The sequence below is a fragment of the Penicillium samsonianum genome, assembly GCF_028829775.1.
Source record: "Penicillium samsonianum strain IBT 33392 chromosome Unknown utg000001l_segment0_segment0, whole genome shotgun sequence".
Classification (NCBI taxonomy): Eukaryota; Fungi; Ascomycota; class Eurotiomycetes; order Eurotiales; family Aspergillaceae; genus Penicillium; species Penicillium samsonianum.
The window spans coordinates 1,550,650-1,567,709 of NW_026643259.1; the positions used below are offsets into that span (position 1 = coordinate 1,550,650).

Consider the following 17,060-nt stretch of genomic DNA (forward strand, 5'->3'; position numbering starts at 1 on the left):
CCTGTCTCCACCGTCCTCTCCGCTTCTTTTCAAATTGACCAATAATCGGTCATATTCCTATCCCTCCGGGATTATCCAGGCATCCTACATTTTTTATTTTTTTATTTTATTTCCGTTTTCTCCATTAATTTTTTCCTCTTATTATTTCTCAAATCCTCTCAAACATGTACAACGTACCAAGCTTCTTTGGTTCAGGAAATAAATTCCATCCAGGTACCAAGAACATAATTCCAACTACTTCGTACCAGAGCGTATAGACTCGGGGAGGTACAGCCGTTCTCCATGAGGATAATGAAACTGCAAAGGATCCACCGATCTTTACCCAATTGTGTCCCCGCGGTGGGCTGAGTCCAGGGCCAACATCCTATGAGATGTTCACGTTTCCTTAGTCCTGCCGAAGGGCGTAAAATTGACTTTTTAACGTTGGTCCTTTTTGGTCTTCTGAAAAAATTTTGAAATGTACAACGTTATATAGATATGCCGTGGTAAATGTTTTTTATGTGTACTATTACTTGCTTTCAAATGGAAAGAAAAAAAGGCTCAATAGGATATTGGTTTACTTCGACTAAAGTTCTTAGATCAACCTGTTAACGTTATACGGAGTACGGAGTACGGAACACTCCGTACAATATAGTCCAGACCCAATTTATTAATTTTTTCTTTGATGTGGGTTTTCATAATGCCGACGTACCTCGGAAAAGGCCAAGGCTTCGCCGAAATGGGTGCCCGCTGGACACCTCATATGTGTGACCTCCAGGACTAGGTAGAAAAAAATGTCAAAAATGTCATCATGATTGCCTAGCATAACAGTTGATCGTCAAGTCTAGACTTTTGTAGATCCTCTTACAATCAGTGTCGCATCATATTGCAGAATGTTAAATGTAGGTAACCACGATATGAGCTCGTGTGAGAGGCCGATATCACAGGCATCGTGTACACGATACATCTCTGCCTAGTCGAATAGTAGGCTACTTAGTACGGCAATGATACAAGCATCAAACTGCACCCCAGACCGCCAACGCATCGCGATGGGGTCGCTGGATCCTCAACTACGAGTATTGCTTGCATATACATATGCAACTATGTATACGGACCCGATTTTCCATGGCGGGTGGGGCATTCCTAGAATACATCCAACATAGAAACGAACATGCCCTGTTGTGACTATGTATGATAGTTCAAGGTCTAATGGTTATATATATACGGAGTAGTGCGGACGAATGTGATACTGTGAAAGGCAAAGCCATCCACAAACTTTACTATCTGAACGCTCCCATAGTTCATGACTGCTTCTGCTTAACCGAGCGCCATTCGATCAAAAGACTCCCCACCATCGTCGTGCAAGCCAACGCGACAGGAAGGTACCAAGTACGAGTCAAGCTCCGATCAATACCACCCAAGACCTCATTCCAGCGTTGCATAGGAACCCCATTCTTAATATCGCCAAGTCCGTGCTGTTCAATAAACGCAGGTGTCAACCCTGGTACAACATCTGCCAAACTCGACGACAACTGATTCGTGAATATAACCTGCGCAATAGCGATAAACACCGCCGGACCCATACTCTGTCCGAACAAGATGACCCCAATCCCAAGGTTGACATCTGCCACACTCAACGTTGTCTGAACAGCCGCTTGGGGCGCTTGGAACCCGATGCCTCCGCTGAAGCCTACGAATCCGGAATAGAGGATGATCTTGGTTAGTGATGTGTGCAGATCGTATGTTGTCATCAAGCCTGCGGCAATTGGCATGCATATGGAGGCGAAGATCATAAAGGGGGCGTAGTAGCCGAATGTGGTGGTGCCGATGCCCTGGAGAAAGAGGCCGAGCATCATTCCGACGAGGATGGGGATCATTAGATACCCGCTCTCGCTTGGGGTCTGGTAGGATATAGTAGTATTGTCAGTACATTTTCTTGTAGTCACGAATTGGGCATGAAGTCTTACCCGGGATCGAACGACTTGGTAGTATGTTGGTAAGTACCACTCCAAGACGTTCGTCATTGAATTAGTGCACGTCGTGAAGATGAAGCCCGCGATGACACTTCGGTTTGTGATGATGCGGAAAGGGAGTGCTGCTGAGTCTCCGCGTCGATATTGATTGAAGGCAAAAGCAGCAAGTAGCACAGCAAATACAACGAACAATGCAATCACTTTCCCATCTAACCAGGGATACTTTGTTCCGGCCCAAGATAGCGCGATAAAGAGCGCTGTTAGGGAAGGGATGAACAAGCAGTTACTGACGAGGTCCAGTTCTCTGATTTTCTGAGCCAGTGTCAGGTCGTCCTCTTCACGGACTCTTGGATCCGAGAAGAGGAAAAACATAGCCAGCAGGGATAAAGCGCCAATAGGAAGGTTGATCCTACGAAGGAGTCAGTGTCAAAATACCTTGATCATATCTGCGACTAGAAGATCAGACCAGAAACACCATCTCCACCCCAAAGACTGGGTTAATGCACCACCTACTATAGGCGCCGCAATTATCGCAAGCGATTCCACACACGCCATTAAACCCGCAAACACTGGACGCCTGTTGAGCGGCAGAATGTGCACCACGACTGCAAAACACCCAGCCATCTCACCCGAGAACCCTAGACCTGTCACTGCTCTCCCAACAATGAACATAATCGACGAAGTAGCCGTGGCACAGAGTAAAGAGCCGAGGAGGAATATAACAATGCTTATTAAGAAGATAGTTTTGATTGAGAAGAGCTTATACAGCTTCGCGAACCCGAATTGGAATGCGCAGGTGCAGAGTCGAAATGCAGATGAGTACCATCCCACGTCGGCGACTGTGTGGAAATGGTTAGTGATGCTCGGTACGGCTGTAGCCACGATGTTGGCGTCTAGGCCTCCGAGGATAAGGACCACGCATAGTGCGATGATCGTGAACCAAAATTTGGTGCCTGTTGGGTAGTTGGGCTCTGTGTCTGGGGTAGATTCGATTTCGAGAGGCTCAATTGTTCGTCCCGAGGCTGCCGTAGGTGGTGCTTGGTTTTTCTGTTGCTGTTGCTGCAGGTCGGGCTTGTGAGGAAGGACCTCTGTCATGGTTGTAGTCGCCATTGTAGGAGACTCTCGAGAATGGGCATACGGGAAGAAAGAGACGAGTAGAAGAGGTACCCAATATCATACAAGATGTATAGGGCCAACTCCAAGCATGTGCCCCGCGAGCAAGCCGACAGGGATTAGTACCTCGGCGCGCCTCCGCAAAGGATTTTGGCCTGTTTACCCGGGCGACTATCGATGGAGCTTAAGACTACGTATAACACAATGCACACCAATATAAAGCGAAAAACTGAGAGATTCTATTAAGTATTACCTATCGCAAGGTGTGTCGCCTCTACGGGCGGAATATAAACCAGCCGTTCGGGACAATAACGGTAGACAACATTAGAGGGTCAATTTGGGTTGCAGGAAGAAACAAGTCAAGAGACCAGATCCAAAGCTCAGGCAACAATCAAAAAGAGCACCCATCCTCCCCACAGGGTATCAAACACAAAAGCAAGAAACCAAAAAAACGGCAGAGTGGTATCAATCTAGTCGGACGACACACCACGTAACACATAGTCGCGTCGCGAATAGAGTCACAGTCGCAGGACGCAGGTCGTAAAGGAATGAACCGCAGTCCAAAGAACTGCTGGCGTAGTTGGCGCCGATGGTATTATTTTAGAGAAATAAAGATCAAGGAAAAAAAGCGACAGCGGGTATCTCATTGTCGACATCTCAGGTCCAAGCCCAGAAATAAGGGGGGCCGTGGATACTGAAAACAACGACAGTGGCGAGGGAAAAGCAAAACAAGTGGAGCGAAGTGGTATCAAATTTGCACCTTCAGGTCTCAATTAGAGCGTCAGGGATATCGCGGGCGGGCGATGGATAGGACATATCCCACCACCGTTCAAACTCCACGACAGGTCTCCGAGTCGCACTTCATGCGGCAGCCTGAACAGGGGTCGCGGCGGCAACGTTGACGTTCTTGGAGCCCTCGGCGGTCTCGGGGGTCTCCTCGGCGATAGCGGGGGCCTCCTCGGTGGCAGTCTCCTTGGCAGGGACAGCGGGGCCCTCCTCAGCGGCGTCAGCCTTGGCATCGGTCTCAGCGGCAGTAACCTCCTCCTTGTCGAGCTTGACAGCCTTGCTAGGCTTGCGGAAAAGACCGCCGAGCTTCTTGGCCTTGGTCTCCTTAGCCTCACCATCGGTGACCTCATTGTCAGAGGAGTCAGCCTTCTTCTCCTTCTTCATGCCAAGGTTGCCGAAGAACGAAGTGCGACGCTTCTCCTTGGGGGTGGAGACGGCCTCGGCGGCGGGAGTCTCAGCAGTAGGGGTCTCCACAGCCTCAGCGGGGGCAGTCACGGCCTCAGCATCGATGGGCTTGACAGCGGCCTCCTCGACGGGGTTCTCGAGCTGAGGAGCAGTGCTGGCGACGGGGGTCTCCTCGGCAGCGGGGGCGGTAGCTTCCTTCTCGGACTTTTCCTGGGAGGGGCTGGCGACCTTCTGGAAGAAGTTACCGAAGATGGAAGCGCGCTTGGCCTTCTTCTCGGCCTTCTTCTCATCCTTAGCCTCCTCCTTGGCGGCCTCGGTAGTCTCAACAGGGCTCTCAGCAGTAGGCTCGGCAACCTCAGCGGGGGCAGCAGTCTCAGTGGTCTCAGCAACGACGGGGGCAGGAGCCTCAACGGCGGGCTCAGCGGTAGGCTCGGCGGCCTTGGTCTCCTCGGCAGCGGGAGTCTCCTCCTTCTTCTCCTCGGCGTCCTTCTTGCCGAGGAGGGAACCAAAGATGCTGGTGCGCTTGCGGGACTGGGAACGGCTCTTGGCAGCGACCTTCTCCTCCTTCTTCTCCTCCTTGGGCTCCTCCTGAGCGGCCTCAGCAGCAACAGCGGGGGTCTCCTCCTTCTTGTCCTCAGCCTTCTTCTCCTCGAGCTTCTTGGCGGCAACGACGACGGCAGGCTTGGTCAGCTTCTCGAGCTCAGCCTTGTATCCCTCACCGGAGGTGATGGCCTCCTTCTCGGCCTTAGCTTCGGTGGCCTGAGCCTCGATGGCGACAACCCAGCTGTCGCGTTCAGCGGCGCTGGAAGCCTGGAAAGTGTGCTTCTGGCCAGCAACCTTGAAGAGGAACTCGCTGGTACCCTCCTTGGTCACGTCAGAGACATCGGCCTATTGAACATGTTAGTGTTTGTCACATTGCGCCACAGTTTCCAAAGCACTTACGAGGTTGAAAATGCCAGCGGGAGTGGCCTTGTCCTCAGCGCGCTTGGTGAAGAAAAGCAGACCCTTGCCGGTCTGGCTGGCCCAGGCGGCGGTAGGGTTGGCGACGGCGGCCTTCTCGTTCTGGTGGAAGACGGAGAGGTGCTTGCTCTCAACAGCCTCCTCGTTGAAGTAGAAGAAGCGCTTGGCGAAGCGGAAGCCCCTGAAAAAAAAAAAGAATAGTCGTTAGTTCCTCGTGTCGCATTCGTAATCTCAGTCGCAACTTACTTGACCAGACCAGGGGCCTTGTAGCCGAGAACGCCCTCAGTAGCGGGCTTCACCTCCTCCTTGACAGCCTCAGCAGCCTCGGTGTTCTCGACGGCGGGAGTGGCAGTGGGCTCGGCGGCCTCAGTGGTCTCCTTGGGAGCTTCAACCGCAGCCTCGGTGGCAGCAGGAGTCTCAACGGCAGTCTCAACGGCAGGGACGACCGCGGGGGTCTCCTCAACAGTCTTCTGGACTTCAGACATGATTAAAATAATAAAGAATTAAAGAAGCTGAGCTTCGTAGGGAAAAAGGCGTGGGTATAGGGTATCTCAAAGGAAAAGCAATAGAAATTAGAGCACAATAGCTCGGGTATCACGAAGTAGGGGTATTTTGCTTTGTGGGAGGAAGAAGGGAAGAGAGGAGAGGAAAAGGGAAAAAAAAAGAGTCAGAGGGTTGTTGATTGCGTCCCAAAAAAGGAAAGGACCTGCAGGGAGCCCAGAGCTCAGTGGACCCACAAGATTAGCTAATGAGCACTTCAGGGGTTAATTGTTTTTTCTTTTTTCTTTTTTTTTTCTGGAATTTTTTCCTATTATTTTCCTTTTATTTTCCTATTATTATTACGATCACTCTTTTTAACTATACGTGCTTTTTTGAATCTCTCAAATTGACGACATTTTACTATGTACGGAGTAACCTGGAATATGGTTTGCAACTAACTTAGTGGTGGAATATAACCTTGGAAGTCTCCCCAATCTATACCTCTGCCTAGGTGAAATCCACGGGATACTTCGTAAAAAGATATACGAACTTCTTTGTCTAGCGCCATGCTAGACCTGATCTAACTGGATTTAGTTCCTAAACATCAGGAAATAGGAGAAAGAAAACTCTGCACATCTTGGCTTTCAACTGTACGGAGTATGAAACCATCACACCATGGCCACCCGAGCTATGATCGGCCATGCAGCTTGAATCAACGGTCCCGTTTAGTCCTAATTAATCTGTGCAGTTCGGATCCTCTTACCGATTTGACAGTGTCTTTGAATACTTCTTTTTGTTTCATCTGCATTCTATTCTATACAAAAAAAAATTTACCCATCTCATATCGTCATGGCGGGGTTATCTCGGATGGCATCAGGTCATCAGACTACTATCAGAAAAGTATAAGTGTACAATTTCATACTTCCTGGGCCCGTAAGGAGGTTCTACGATTGTTCGGTGGGCCGCCACACCGTTGGCGCTCATTCCACATCGCTTTCAACTCCGTTACACAGTTCAAGGGGGAACGTTGCCATCGGAATTTGTGAAATGATCCCATTCATTGTCAAATCAACTGAGCGTTTCAATAATGGTTCTTTTGTAATACTCCGCATAATCGACAACTCGATCCAAGCTTGCAAGGCTCTCCATCCCTCGGAAGGGCCATATCGGTACTAGAATATCCCTTTGGAGGGGCATCCCTGTACTCCATGCGCCCCCACCACAAGGCAGCCCGTCATTTTGCTCCCTTCGTGATGATCAGCCCAGTACGGAGTATGTACGGAGTAGATATGAACTTCGTCGCATTCATTCGCATGGCTTAGGCCGGGTATTGGCTACCGAGGCCATGCACACTCATCTTTAGGTTCTGCAAAATGGTTGGCCATCACGACTTACTGGTGCAATCTTTACTCAGATCCCATGACCTGATAATCAACTCTATGATGGAGTGGCGTACAAACCCTCGTGGACAACCAACCAGCAGTGACACAACCCCTCCTTCTTGGCTCTGCCTTTGATGTACATCCCTATCGGCGTATCAACTATCTTAACCACGCTGCGGGAAGGATCCCATGATGTTTTTATCTAGCCAATCCCACCACATTTACAGAATGTCGCCTCGTTACGTGATATCCGCATCATTCCATACGAGAATCGTCGGAGTATAGTATTTCACAAAAGAACATATTTGAAATTAGAAACAAGATCCGCAGGCTTGGAAAATAATGCCCCTAATTAAGCACCTTTTTTTTTGCCCTTTACATACAACACACTCCCTACCCTACTTTTTTCTAGATTCATCAGTGATAATACGATCAAAAAAGTACATGGTCCCCACCAGACTATGCATTTAGTTTCGAGTCTTAGCGAATAGGGGGCTGGCCAGCCCTAACTACAAATTCGGCGCAGGTGAATCAAAGCACTTTATTTGGTTCAATTCCACGGTTCGTATACAAGACAGTACAAGACAGTGTCTGCAGGCCCAACGTGAGAACGGAGAGTACCTTGGTACGCAAACACAATACACCATGGCACCATTTTATATTTATATCCTTAGGAGCTACGTGGTATGATTCCGATCTACAACTACCATCAGGTCCCAACATTGGCTGCCAGAATGTGGCAATTGAAGCATTTCCAGTAATGATAGCCACACGGGGAATCCACCCCCTGCTCGATAACCCATCACACCCTATCATGGGCCCCCTTTTTTCACCCATTATGGCCTCCAGGGCTACTAAGGACCATTTAGATACCTCCAACCCTGCCGCTTTCGCCCTTTTTTTGCGGTCGCGAGTCCAAAGTCTGAACCCTGCTCCTGCTTCGTTCTATGAATGGTTGGAATTTACCGTCATCGACGATCACACCATTGTTCCAGTCGGGCTTGTCGATCTTTCCTTCCCTGTTGTCGCTGTATGGACCAAATTTTGACACCATGCAAGTGCCATGCGTAGCGGAGTCCGGGCGTCTAGGGATTCTTTCCCGCTTTTTCGGAATGCATATTGCTCCATCTGACTACATTGTACTCCGTAGTTGTGATTGTCCCAGGGACATAGTTACATTGTACCGTACATGATGCAGATAACTATACGTTTGTAGCAGGAAAAAAAAAGAAACGAAAATATAGTGCCACAGCAGCTGGACGACAGTTAGGTCCACATAGGTACACAGTACTCCGTACTTCTCTTTCGAGAAAGACTGGACATATCTCCCGAGCATATTCCGGAGTAAATTAATCTTAAGACTTCCCGCCCAGCACCAACTTGACATGCGGTGTACACAGGGGACGGATTTCCCGTCCATCTAAGCTCTCCGATGGCCCCCGACAACTCTAGCGTCCACTAGATCAACTTAACCATGGCACACTCGCACACTTTGATGAGGATGGGCGTTTGCTTAATATTAGCTTGATATTAACTGTGGGTTTCTCACCCGATTTAATCTTGTACAATCTGAACAAAGGTATACTTCCGACGGACAGTATCCGAATCAAATTGTGATTCAAACGTCTTTCGGACTTTTGGGAAGTACGGGAGGTGAGAGCCACAATACAAAGTTGTGGAATAGGGGAGGATCCACATAAGCTCGGGGATGGAGTCTGGGCTTGTTTTTGAGGCGTCGAGTCTCGAACAAGGAGGTCTCAATTATTGATTCATGTCTGTGGTCCGTGTGTTGGTTCAGGATTTCATTTTCACTCTGGCGCAAGCACTTAGATACATACGGAGTACATGGAAACCTAGGAAATAAATGCAGAGTACCTATGTCCTGTACGTTGTACGGTGTACATACTCCGTAGGGCCCATTCTCCATTCTTTAACTCTGACAGGTCAGATAATCCAAAAAGGGAGGGCGGTGGATGAGTCATATCACATGCGTCGGGTCTTGGAATGGTCATGTGATCTCGCTTATTTGGCCAATCATCGGTGAGTACCAAATTATGGGATTTGCCACCGCCTTTCTGTGGGTGTATAAATACCCCAGCTCTCCCGGGTCTGCCTCTTCTTTTTCTTTCTTCTTCATACTTACCTTGTTTGGGTGACCGTGATCATTAAGACGTGTCACCACAAATTGGTCCCTGCATTGCACAGCGCGGCGGAACAGTTTGTTCAATGGTCCTCGTGGTCATTGACAGGCGCATTCTTTGGCACTCTCCATTCGTGGAACTCTTTCTTTTCATCAAGTTTTGAGCCATTGGCTCGAGGTTGGAGAAGAGATGTAGCCTGTAGATAGTCGCAATTTAAGCTCTAGTGACTATTGTTTACTCTCACTTGTAGTCGTACCTACATGTATCTCTATAATCATGTGCCAAGTCTATTGTCCCCTCGACGCGTCTCACGGCTCTCAGTTGTCCTGATGAGTAATTGATGGCACACTCATCTCGGGTTCAATCTACGGTGCTTCAGTGCTCAGTGTCCCCTGCTACGAGTCCTGAACTGCTGGATTCTCATTTCCAGGCCATGTTTTGTTGGCATGACGTCTGACTGGATGACTTCGCCACACATGTGGCGATGCACCAGGCCAACTCTTGCCAGCATAAAGCATCCTACTAAAGCCAAACTCACAACAGCTCCAATTCCAGTCTACCATCATTCTTTCCTGCAACCTACTCCCGTCGAAACCCCTGCCGCGCTCGCGACCAAAAATCTCCACCTCAACCAAGATGCCCGTCCCCACCGCTGACCTCTTTGACAAGCAACAAAACGAAGCCAATTGCACACAACCTCCCAGCTCTGCTGCACACACTTCTCTCGACCAGATCAACAACACCAGCTATTTCAGTACCGCGCCTGGCAGCTCAGCTAGTGCGTCGCAGAATGCTGATAGTGGTCGCGCTCTGACCAAGGAGGAAGCCGATCGCCTGTACGAGGAGCGCATGGAGGAGGAATACGCGAAGAGGGATGGCGGTGCCTAAATCAAATCTGGTTTCCGGCTGAACATACCCATTTCTGTGTGCTCGTCGACTCCAGTCAATAGGTCCAGCAGAAGCTGGTGTCTACCAATGGCGATGGGGTCGTGAGGATGGGGTTGGTCTTTCTTTTCTCTTCCTACGACTATGTATTATGAGTGCAAATTATCAATCTCCAGACAATTTTGTTTTTGAATTCCCAAGCTCCCGGCTTGATGAGGTGACACTGTATATTGGAGCTTCAAAAGCACTAAGTGATGCGTTATCCCGGTGTGGTGGTTGCACTCGGATGTCAGTATATTTCTGTTGGGTCCTGTTCGACAAGTATTCGCTATCCTGTTGTGTCGCATCCTTATTATGTGTTGCATATATCGCTGGTATGAGATACATCGCCCGGGTCTAAGCCGGGGAGTCGCAGACCCGCAACCATGACTCACGCTAGCTACTTACTGCTTACTGGGGCGCGAAATTACGCCAATGGCCAGACGTATGACATTACCCTGTAGCAGTTTTCCGTAGTAAACTTACTGTGGATTTCTAAAATCAGATAATGCGAACGAAAGGGACGGCAGATATATATATCTGTCGTATCGATATACAACACGAACCCCAGTTCCAAGCACGTCGCATATTCCGTCAAAATGACCTTCTACCCCAATCAAGCTACATCCGTGATCGTTCCGGCCGATTTGGAACATATCCACACAAGTCGCCTGTACCTACGACCGCTGACGGTGGCTGACGCCGCGGCCATCTTTGAGATCCGACGACGACAAGAGGTGGCGGACTGGGTGTAAGATCATACCCTTGGAACAACTACCACAGTAGCTCGGGATAGACACTGACTTGTGACTATCCGTAGCTGGCCCAAAGTCGCCCACAAAGATATATCGGAGTCCGAGGCCATCATTACCCGAAAGACATTCACAACACCGGATGCATCAGGTGCTGTTGGGCGGAGGTTCTTCTTCGCCATTATCCGCTCCGAGGATTCGTCACAGACGGTTATTGGAGCAGCGGGGATCAATGCTCTTAGCCCAGCCCCGTCAGTTGGGTATAATATACACCCTGACTTCTGGGGTCAGGGCTATGCCACCGAGGCAGTTGCTGGTATTATAGATGCGTGGTGGAAGCTTGATAGAATGGTTCTTGACGGGACTGTATCAGAGTTGGAAAAGGAGAAGCTGTTTGCGGCGTGCAATAGAGCGAATATTGGCAGTGTGAAGGTGCTGCAGAAGACTGGGTTTAGTATCTACCGCGAGCAGTCGACCGAGGGTGACGTGGTTGCACAGTTTGAGTTGGAGAAGCCCACCAGATAGCATGGCAGACGAAGTATCGACTCACTTGGTGATATCCTGACGCTCGAGGGTCTGGGGATACAAATTTGCCCGCTTGACCCCCATCTATTTTGCTGTGTCTAAATACTTTCTAAACATGTTGACCATCACTGCGAGTGACATTATAGTGGGGAATTTGAACATATTCTAGGGAATAAAGCGCTCAATATTCTAGTGAAAGATTGTGGATTACCTTGCAACCTTTGGTGCAAGAAAATCGAAGTGTAGACCCTTAAACTAGTGTTGACTATGATGATTTTGGCACCTCGCTTATGTCTTGGGTATAGTGATAGTATATTGTGTTCAATAGCAAACAACAACTGGAAACATGGGCATTAACACTGTGCAATCTCCCCCTTTGACATATATAATTCATGAAAGAGAGCTTCTTTCTTCATCCTTCGTCAACACCCAAGTTCTCATGGACATCCTCTACAGCACACATCTACACATCTACATCAACAATTGCCTATCAGTGTCAGATCTGGAACCCAATCATGTGAGCAAATGAACACATCCATCCTCGAGAAGGTAGGATCTCGGAAACTAAACCCTATATAGGGATCTGACAGAAATGGTCATGACATATGGCACCACTTCACGAGATTTGAAAAGATTTCGAAGTATGACACCCTTACGAGAAATTGTCCTGACTGGTATGCCACCGTCGAAAATTTTCAGCTCTCTTAGAGTATCCTTTCACCTTAGGGGAGCAACAATTCAGGTTGTCGGCATCCAAGCTCCGACAACCTGCGGGTGTTGCAAAGAGAAACCTTGGCCATTCGCAGAATGTATAACCCTCCCAGGCACTTCCAGAGGTTGTTGCGCAAACTGCATATGGAGCAATTATAAACGCAGGTGTGACCTCGCCAATGGTACATTCTCAAATGCAATGGATATTTTATTATATGTACGCTAACAGCCATTCCATGAAAGATGTGACTCCTCCCCATTCTACTCGCCAGTCTGCTCGCCGGCATAGGAGACACCGGAAAGCCAATCATGCCAAGTTGGTTCTTCAAGGAAAGGTGGCCAAGCTGAAACGAAAAGCTAAGCATTTTGATGAGAGCTGCAAAATTGTCCAACTTACCATGCTCGATTTTCTTAATGGAGAACCCACCAAAATGCTACAATATCAACTCGGTGGTGGTTTGGCCTCTCTGAGATCTCATACTGATGAACTGTTCGAAGCCATGAAGCGTGTTTCTTTGAAGGAAGACAACGAGGAAGACAACGAGGAAGGCGACGAGGCAGAGGAAGAGGAAGAGACAAAGGAAGTGACAGAGAACGAGGAGAAATGAGCAACCACCACGACATGTCAGTGGCCTGTGGAAGAGGAAGCTGTCTTTAAAGTTAGCCAGATTTGTGGCCAGGTAACCCCCAGTGTAGCGTCTGCTGTATGAGATCAACAGAAAAAGAGATGGAAGTGTTGTGTGGGATGTGATGTTATTTCCAAAGCCTGGAAGCCCCTACGGCCTCCGGAGTGCCCACAAATGATATGTAACGCATTAAAACCACCGGGAATGCATTGCAAATGATGGTATATTTCATACACCCACCATAGATGTAGACAGGGTGTTATGCACCTTGCTAGACTGTAGCAGATATTTATCGTCTAGGTAGTGGAGTGTAGAATCGGATTTCCAGGCAAATCCAACTTTTGGGTAGTACGCAGGGAATTTTTCTCCATTTACATAAGGGGCTCTAGGTAAAACGACGGGTATTGTGTCGTATATCTAGAATCCTGAAAGGTACACATGTAGGTCGCTAATCCCAACAAGGGGATTGAATAAGAGAATTCAACCACATACATGTAGGTAGGAACTCGACCTCGACCAAAAGACTATAGAAACAACATGTACTCCGTAAGTAGATAGGAACCATCGGGTTATTCCGATAGCACTGTAGCAGTATACCTTAGCGGTCACATATTTTGTAGCATGCGATGGCATGCTCGTTCCCCAACTATGATCAGTTGGAGAAACCTGCTTCCATTCCTTGGTAGGCGATTAGGACAGATCCACTGCTGATCCAGACCCCTGGAATACAGAAAAACAAAAAGACAAAACGATGATAGTAAGCCATCAATTCATCTGCCCAGGTGCAGATGTAATCGGGAATATAGTTACATGTACTTATGTTGCAGAAGACACTTACGTTTAGCCGTCTCATGACATCACGTGCAACCAAATCACGTGGCTGGATGCAGCCAGCTTGACAGAGCCACCCAAGAACGAGTCCAAGTAGAGCCCGGACTATCTGCAACAACAGAACTGAGGATCTGTGCCTCTCATTTCTATCTACTGTCGCTCTTTAGCCTTCTCCTTTTCCTTGTCTTCTTACCAAAAGACACGGCTCCTGGTAGCCTCCTTACACCATGGCTCCGCGGGACACCTTCTTCCGCTCGGCGGATATGAGCTTGACCCAGCTTTACATTGCCAACGAGATCGGAAGAGAAGTTGTCAGTGCTTTAGGTGAAGTTGGTCAGGTTCAGTTCCGAGATGTAAGTGGTGAAGAACGCTTTGCTTTGATACTCCCCGCTGACCTCTTTCTAGCTCAACCCGGACACGAACGCTTTCCAAAGAACCTTTACAAAAGAAATCCGTCGCCTGGACAATGTCGAAAGACAGCTCCGCTATTTCCACCAACAGATGGAAAAGGCCGCAATCCCCATGAGATCTTCCTCGGATTTCTCCGATACATTGGCTGCCCCTTTAGCGTCGGAGATCGATGAGTTGGCTGATCGCAGCGAGAGCCTTGAACAGCGGATCATCTCTCTTAATGATAGCTATGAGACTTTGAAGAAGCGCGAAGTTGAACTGACCGAATGGCGATGGGTACTTAGAGAGGCCGGTGGATTCTTCGATCGGGTAGGTGGCTTCCAGTATGCTGCCGTGATAGACGAGGCTAACTGAATAGGCCCATACACAAACAGAAGACATTCGTCAGTCCTTCGACAACGATGAAGCTCCCTTGCTCCGCGATGTTGAGCACCACGCACCTCGTCAAAATGGAGACACCCAGGGTCAGCAGAGCTTCTCGGAAATGAACATTGGATTCGTTGCTGGTGTTATTCCCCGGGATCGCATTGGAGCCTTCGAGCGTATCCTCTGGCGCACCCTGCGTGGAAATCTTTACATGAACCAGTCCGAGATCTCGGAGCCCATTATCGACCCGATGACCAACGAGGAAGTCCACAAGAATGTTTTCGTCATCTTCGCTCACGGCAAGAACATCCTTGCCAAGATTCGAAAGATCTCGGAGTCGCTCAACGCATCCTTGTACGGTGTTGATGAGAACAGTGAGTTGAGAAGAGACCAGATTCACGAAGTGAACACCCGTCTCGGCGATGTTGGCAATGTGCTCCGTAACACCAAGAACACCCTTGATGCGGAACTTTCTCAAATTGCTCGCTCGCTTGCTGCGTGGATGATCATTGTCAAGAAGGAGAAGGCCGTTTACGATACCTTGAACAAATTTTCGTACGACCAAGCGCGGAAGACGCTGATCGCCGAGGCGTGGTGTCCGACAAACTCTCTTGCCCTGATCAAGTCAACCCTTCAGGATGTGAACGACCGCGCGGGCCTCACTGTTCCTACAATTGTCAACCAGATCCGAACCAACAAGACCCCTCCGACTTTTGTCAGGACGAACAAGTTCACCGAAGGATTCCAAACAATCGTGAATGCTTACGGTATCCCCAAGTATTCGGAAGTCAACCCTGGACTGTACACGGTCGTCACTTTCCCCTTCTTGTTCGCAGTCATGTTTGGTGATTGCGGTCACGGTGCACTGATGACCCTAGCCGCTTCTGCTATGATCTTCTGGGAAAAGAAGCTGGCGCGGACCAAATTGGATGAACTGACATACATGGCATTCTATGGACGATACATCATGTTGATGATGGGTCTGTTCTCGATCTACACCGGTTTTATTTACAACGATATTTTCTCCAAATCTTTCACCTTCTTCCCCAGTCAGTGGCAGTGGCCCGAGGACATCAAGCCTGGCATGGTAGAGGCGACATTGAAAGAAGGCTATCGCTACCCAATTGGTCTGGACTGGAACTGGCACGAGGCGGACAATTCCTTGCTCTTTTCAAACAGTATGAAGATGAAGATGAGTGTTCTCCTTGGATGGTGCCACATGACCTATGCCCTTTGCTTGCAATACGTCAATGGACGGCACTTCAAGTCTAAGGTTGACATTTGGGGCAATTTTGTTCCTGGGTTGCTCTTCTTCCAGTCAATTTTTGGTTACCTTGTCCTCACTATACTTTACAAGTGGTCCGTGAACTGGCAGGAGAAGGGAATGAACCCTCCCGGTCTCCTCAACATGCTCATTTTCATGTTCCTGAGCCCTGGTACGGTGGAAGAGCAACTTTACCCTGGCCAGAGCTTGGTCCAGATTCTCCTGCTCCTCGTTGCTGTGGCCCAGGTACCTATTATGCTCTTCCTCAAGCCGTTCTGGCTCCGCTATGAACACAACCGTGCCCGTGCCTTGGGTTACCGCGGTCTCGGCGAGACCTCCCGGGTGAGCGCACTTGATGCCGATGGTGACATGGACGGCGGCATGGGTCGTGACAGTATGGCCAGCGAGGGAGAAGGCGTGGCCATGCTTTCTCAGGACATCGACGATAGCGAAGAGCACGAGGAGTTCGACTTTGGTGATATCATGATCCACCAAGTCATCCACACCATCGAATTCTGCCTCAACTGTATCTCTCACACTGCCTCTTACCTTCGTCTGTGGGCTCTCTCGCTTGCCCACCAGCAGCTCTCGATCGTTCTCTGGACCATGACTATTGGTGGTGCCTTTGACCAGGAGAACCCCGTGACCCGTGTGATCATGATTGTTGTCAGCTTCTACCTCTGGTTCGTATTGACGATTTGCATTCTCTGTGTGATGGAAGGTACCAGTGCCATGTTGCACTCGCTTCGTCTTCACTGGGTTGAGGCGATGAGCAAGCATTTCGTTGGTGAGGGTATTCCCTTCCTGCCTTTCAGCTTCAAGACCCTGTTGGAGGAGGACCCCGTGGACTAGTCCTTTCCTTTCTTTTTTTACAACGCACGGGGTTGTCTCACTCCCTGTTTCTTTTTTTGTATTGTAAAGGGTCTAGAATTATACATTATCTATATTGTACCGATCCATCCCACCTGTTATTGTTCCATTGATGTAGATCCCTACATATATCCACACCGAACTATCGTTTCTAGCGTAGATATCCCCCTTTAATTAAGTACACCAATGGCATTACCTAAATCTCAGGATCTTTTCAGGTGCGCATGACTGCGAGTGGGGTATAGGGAATTCATTCTTCCGTCGCTGATCCCGAGGCCGAGTCGGGCAAGGAACAGACCGGGAGGATCTAGACCATTGGACAACGCATCTTCGATTAGCTTGGAGATGTTGGTATGGGAGTATAGCTAATTGGAGAGAGTTTAGGGGTTTATCTCTGAAATGTCAAATTTCTGCAGCGATCAACAATAATACCTGATTTTTGATAGGAAGCTCTATAGTTAAGAGACGGGCGTTCCCGGCAAGGGGGGGAAACCGGGCGAGGGGGGGGTTCGGGCAGGTCACGCGGGGCAAAATGACGAAAACGGTACTGAGGTCACTCCC

The 17,060-nt window shown here is 48.9% G+C and overlaps 7 protein-coding genes across 7 annotated transcripts; 5 read left to right on the forward strand and 2 right to left on the reverse strand.

Annotated features, from left to right (window-relative positions):
- Positions 1–1,280: 1,280 nt before the first annotated feature.
- N7471_000617 (Major facilitator superfamily domain general substrate transporter) lies at positions 1,281–3,062 on the reverse strand (the record flags this gene model as incomplete). Its single annotated transcript, XM_057273338.1, has 3 exons — positions 1,281–1,880; positions 1,947–2,361; positions 2,503–3,062. The coding sequence occupies 3 exons, from the start codon at positions 3,060–3,062 to the stop codon at positions 1,281–1,283; spliced, it is 1,575 nt and encodes a 524-aa protein (XP_057141517.1).
- Positions 3,063–3,280: 218 nt separating this feature from the next.
- Positions 3,281–5,847, reverse strand: N7471_000618 (uncharacterized protein). Its single transcript, XM_057273339.1, has 3 exons — positions 5,463–5,847; positions 5,199–5,397; positions 3,281–5,144 (listed from the first exon to the last, which is right to left on the reverse strand). Exons 1-3 carry the CDS (start codon positions 5,699–5,701, stop codon positions 3,927–3,929), a joined length of 1,656 nt encoding a protein of 551 aa, XP_057141518.1. The 5' UTR covers positions 5,702–5,847; the 3' UTR covers positions 3,281–3,926.
- A 2,069-nt stretch (positions 5,848–7,916) lies between these two features.
- N7471_000619 (uncharacterized protein) lies at positions 7,917–8,126 on the forward strand (the record flags this gene model as incomplete). Its single annotated transcript, XM_057273340.1, has 1 exon — positions 7,917–8,126. The coding sequence occupies one exon, from the start codon at positions 7,917–7,919 to the stop codon at positions 8,124–8,126; it is 210 nt and encodes a 69-aa protein (XP_057141519.1).
- A 1,729-nt stretch (positions 8,127–9,855) lies between these two features.
- Positions 9,856–10,107, forward strand: N7471_000620 (uncharacterized protein; the record flags this gene model as incomplete). The annotated part of the gene is made up of 1 exon (XM_057273341.1): positions 9,856–10,107. The coding sequence occupies one exon, from the start codon at positions 9,856–9,858 to the stop codon at positions 10,105–10,107; it is 252 nt and encodes an 83-aa protein (XP_057141520.1).
- A 635-nt stretch (positions 10,108–10,742) lies between these two features.
- N7471_000621 (GNAT family N-acetyltransferase) lies at positions 10,743–11,420 on the forward strand (the record flags this gene model as incomplete). Its single annotated transcript, XM_057273342.1, has 2 exons — positions 10,743–10,894; positions 10,964–11,420. The coding sequence occupies 2 exons, from the start codon at positions 10,743–10,745 to the stop codon at positions 11,418–11,420; spliced, it is 609 nt and encodes a 202-aa protein (XP_057141521.1).
- A 947-nt stretch (positions 11,421–12,367) lies between these two features.
- N7471_000622 (uncharacterized protein) lies at positions 12,368–12,739 on the forward strand (the record flags this gene model as incomplete). Its single annotated transcript, XM_057273343.1, has 1 exon — positions 12,368–12,739. One exon carries the CDS (start codon positions 12,368–12,370, stop codon positions 12,737–12,739), a length of 372 nt encoding a protein of 123 aa, XP_057141522.1.
- Positions 12,740–13,689: 950 nt separating this feature from the next.
- N7471_000623 (H(+)-transporting V0 sector ATPase subunit a) lies at positions 13,690–16,584 on the forward strand. The gene is made up of 3 exons (XM_057273344.1): positions 13,690–13,941; positions 13,994–14,308; positions 14,358–16,584. The coding sequence occupies exons 1-3, from the start codon at positions 13,816–13,818 to the stop codon at positions 16,479–16,481; spliced, it is 2,565 nt and encodes an 854-aa protein (XP_057141523.1). The 5' UTR covers positions 13,690–13,815; the 3' UTR covers positions 16,482–16,584.
- Positions 16,585–17,060: the final 476 nt, after the last annotated feature.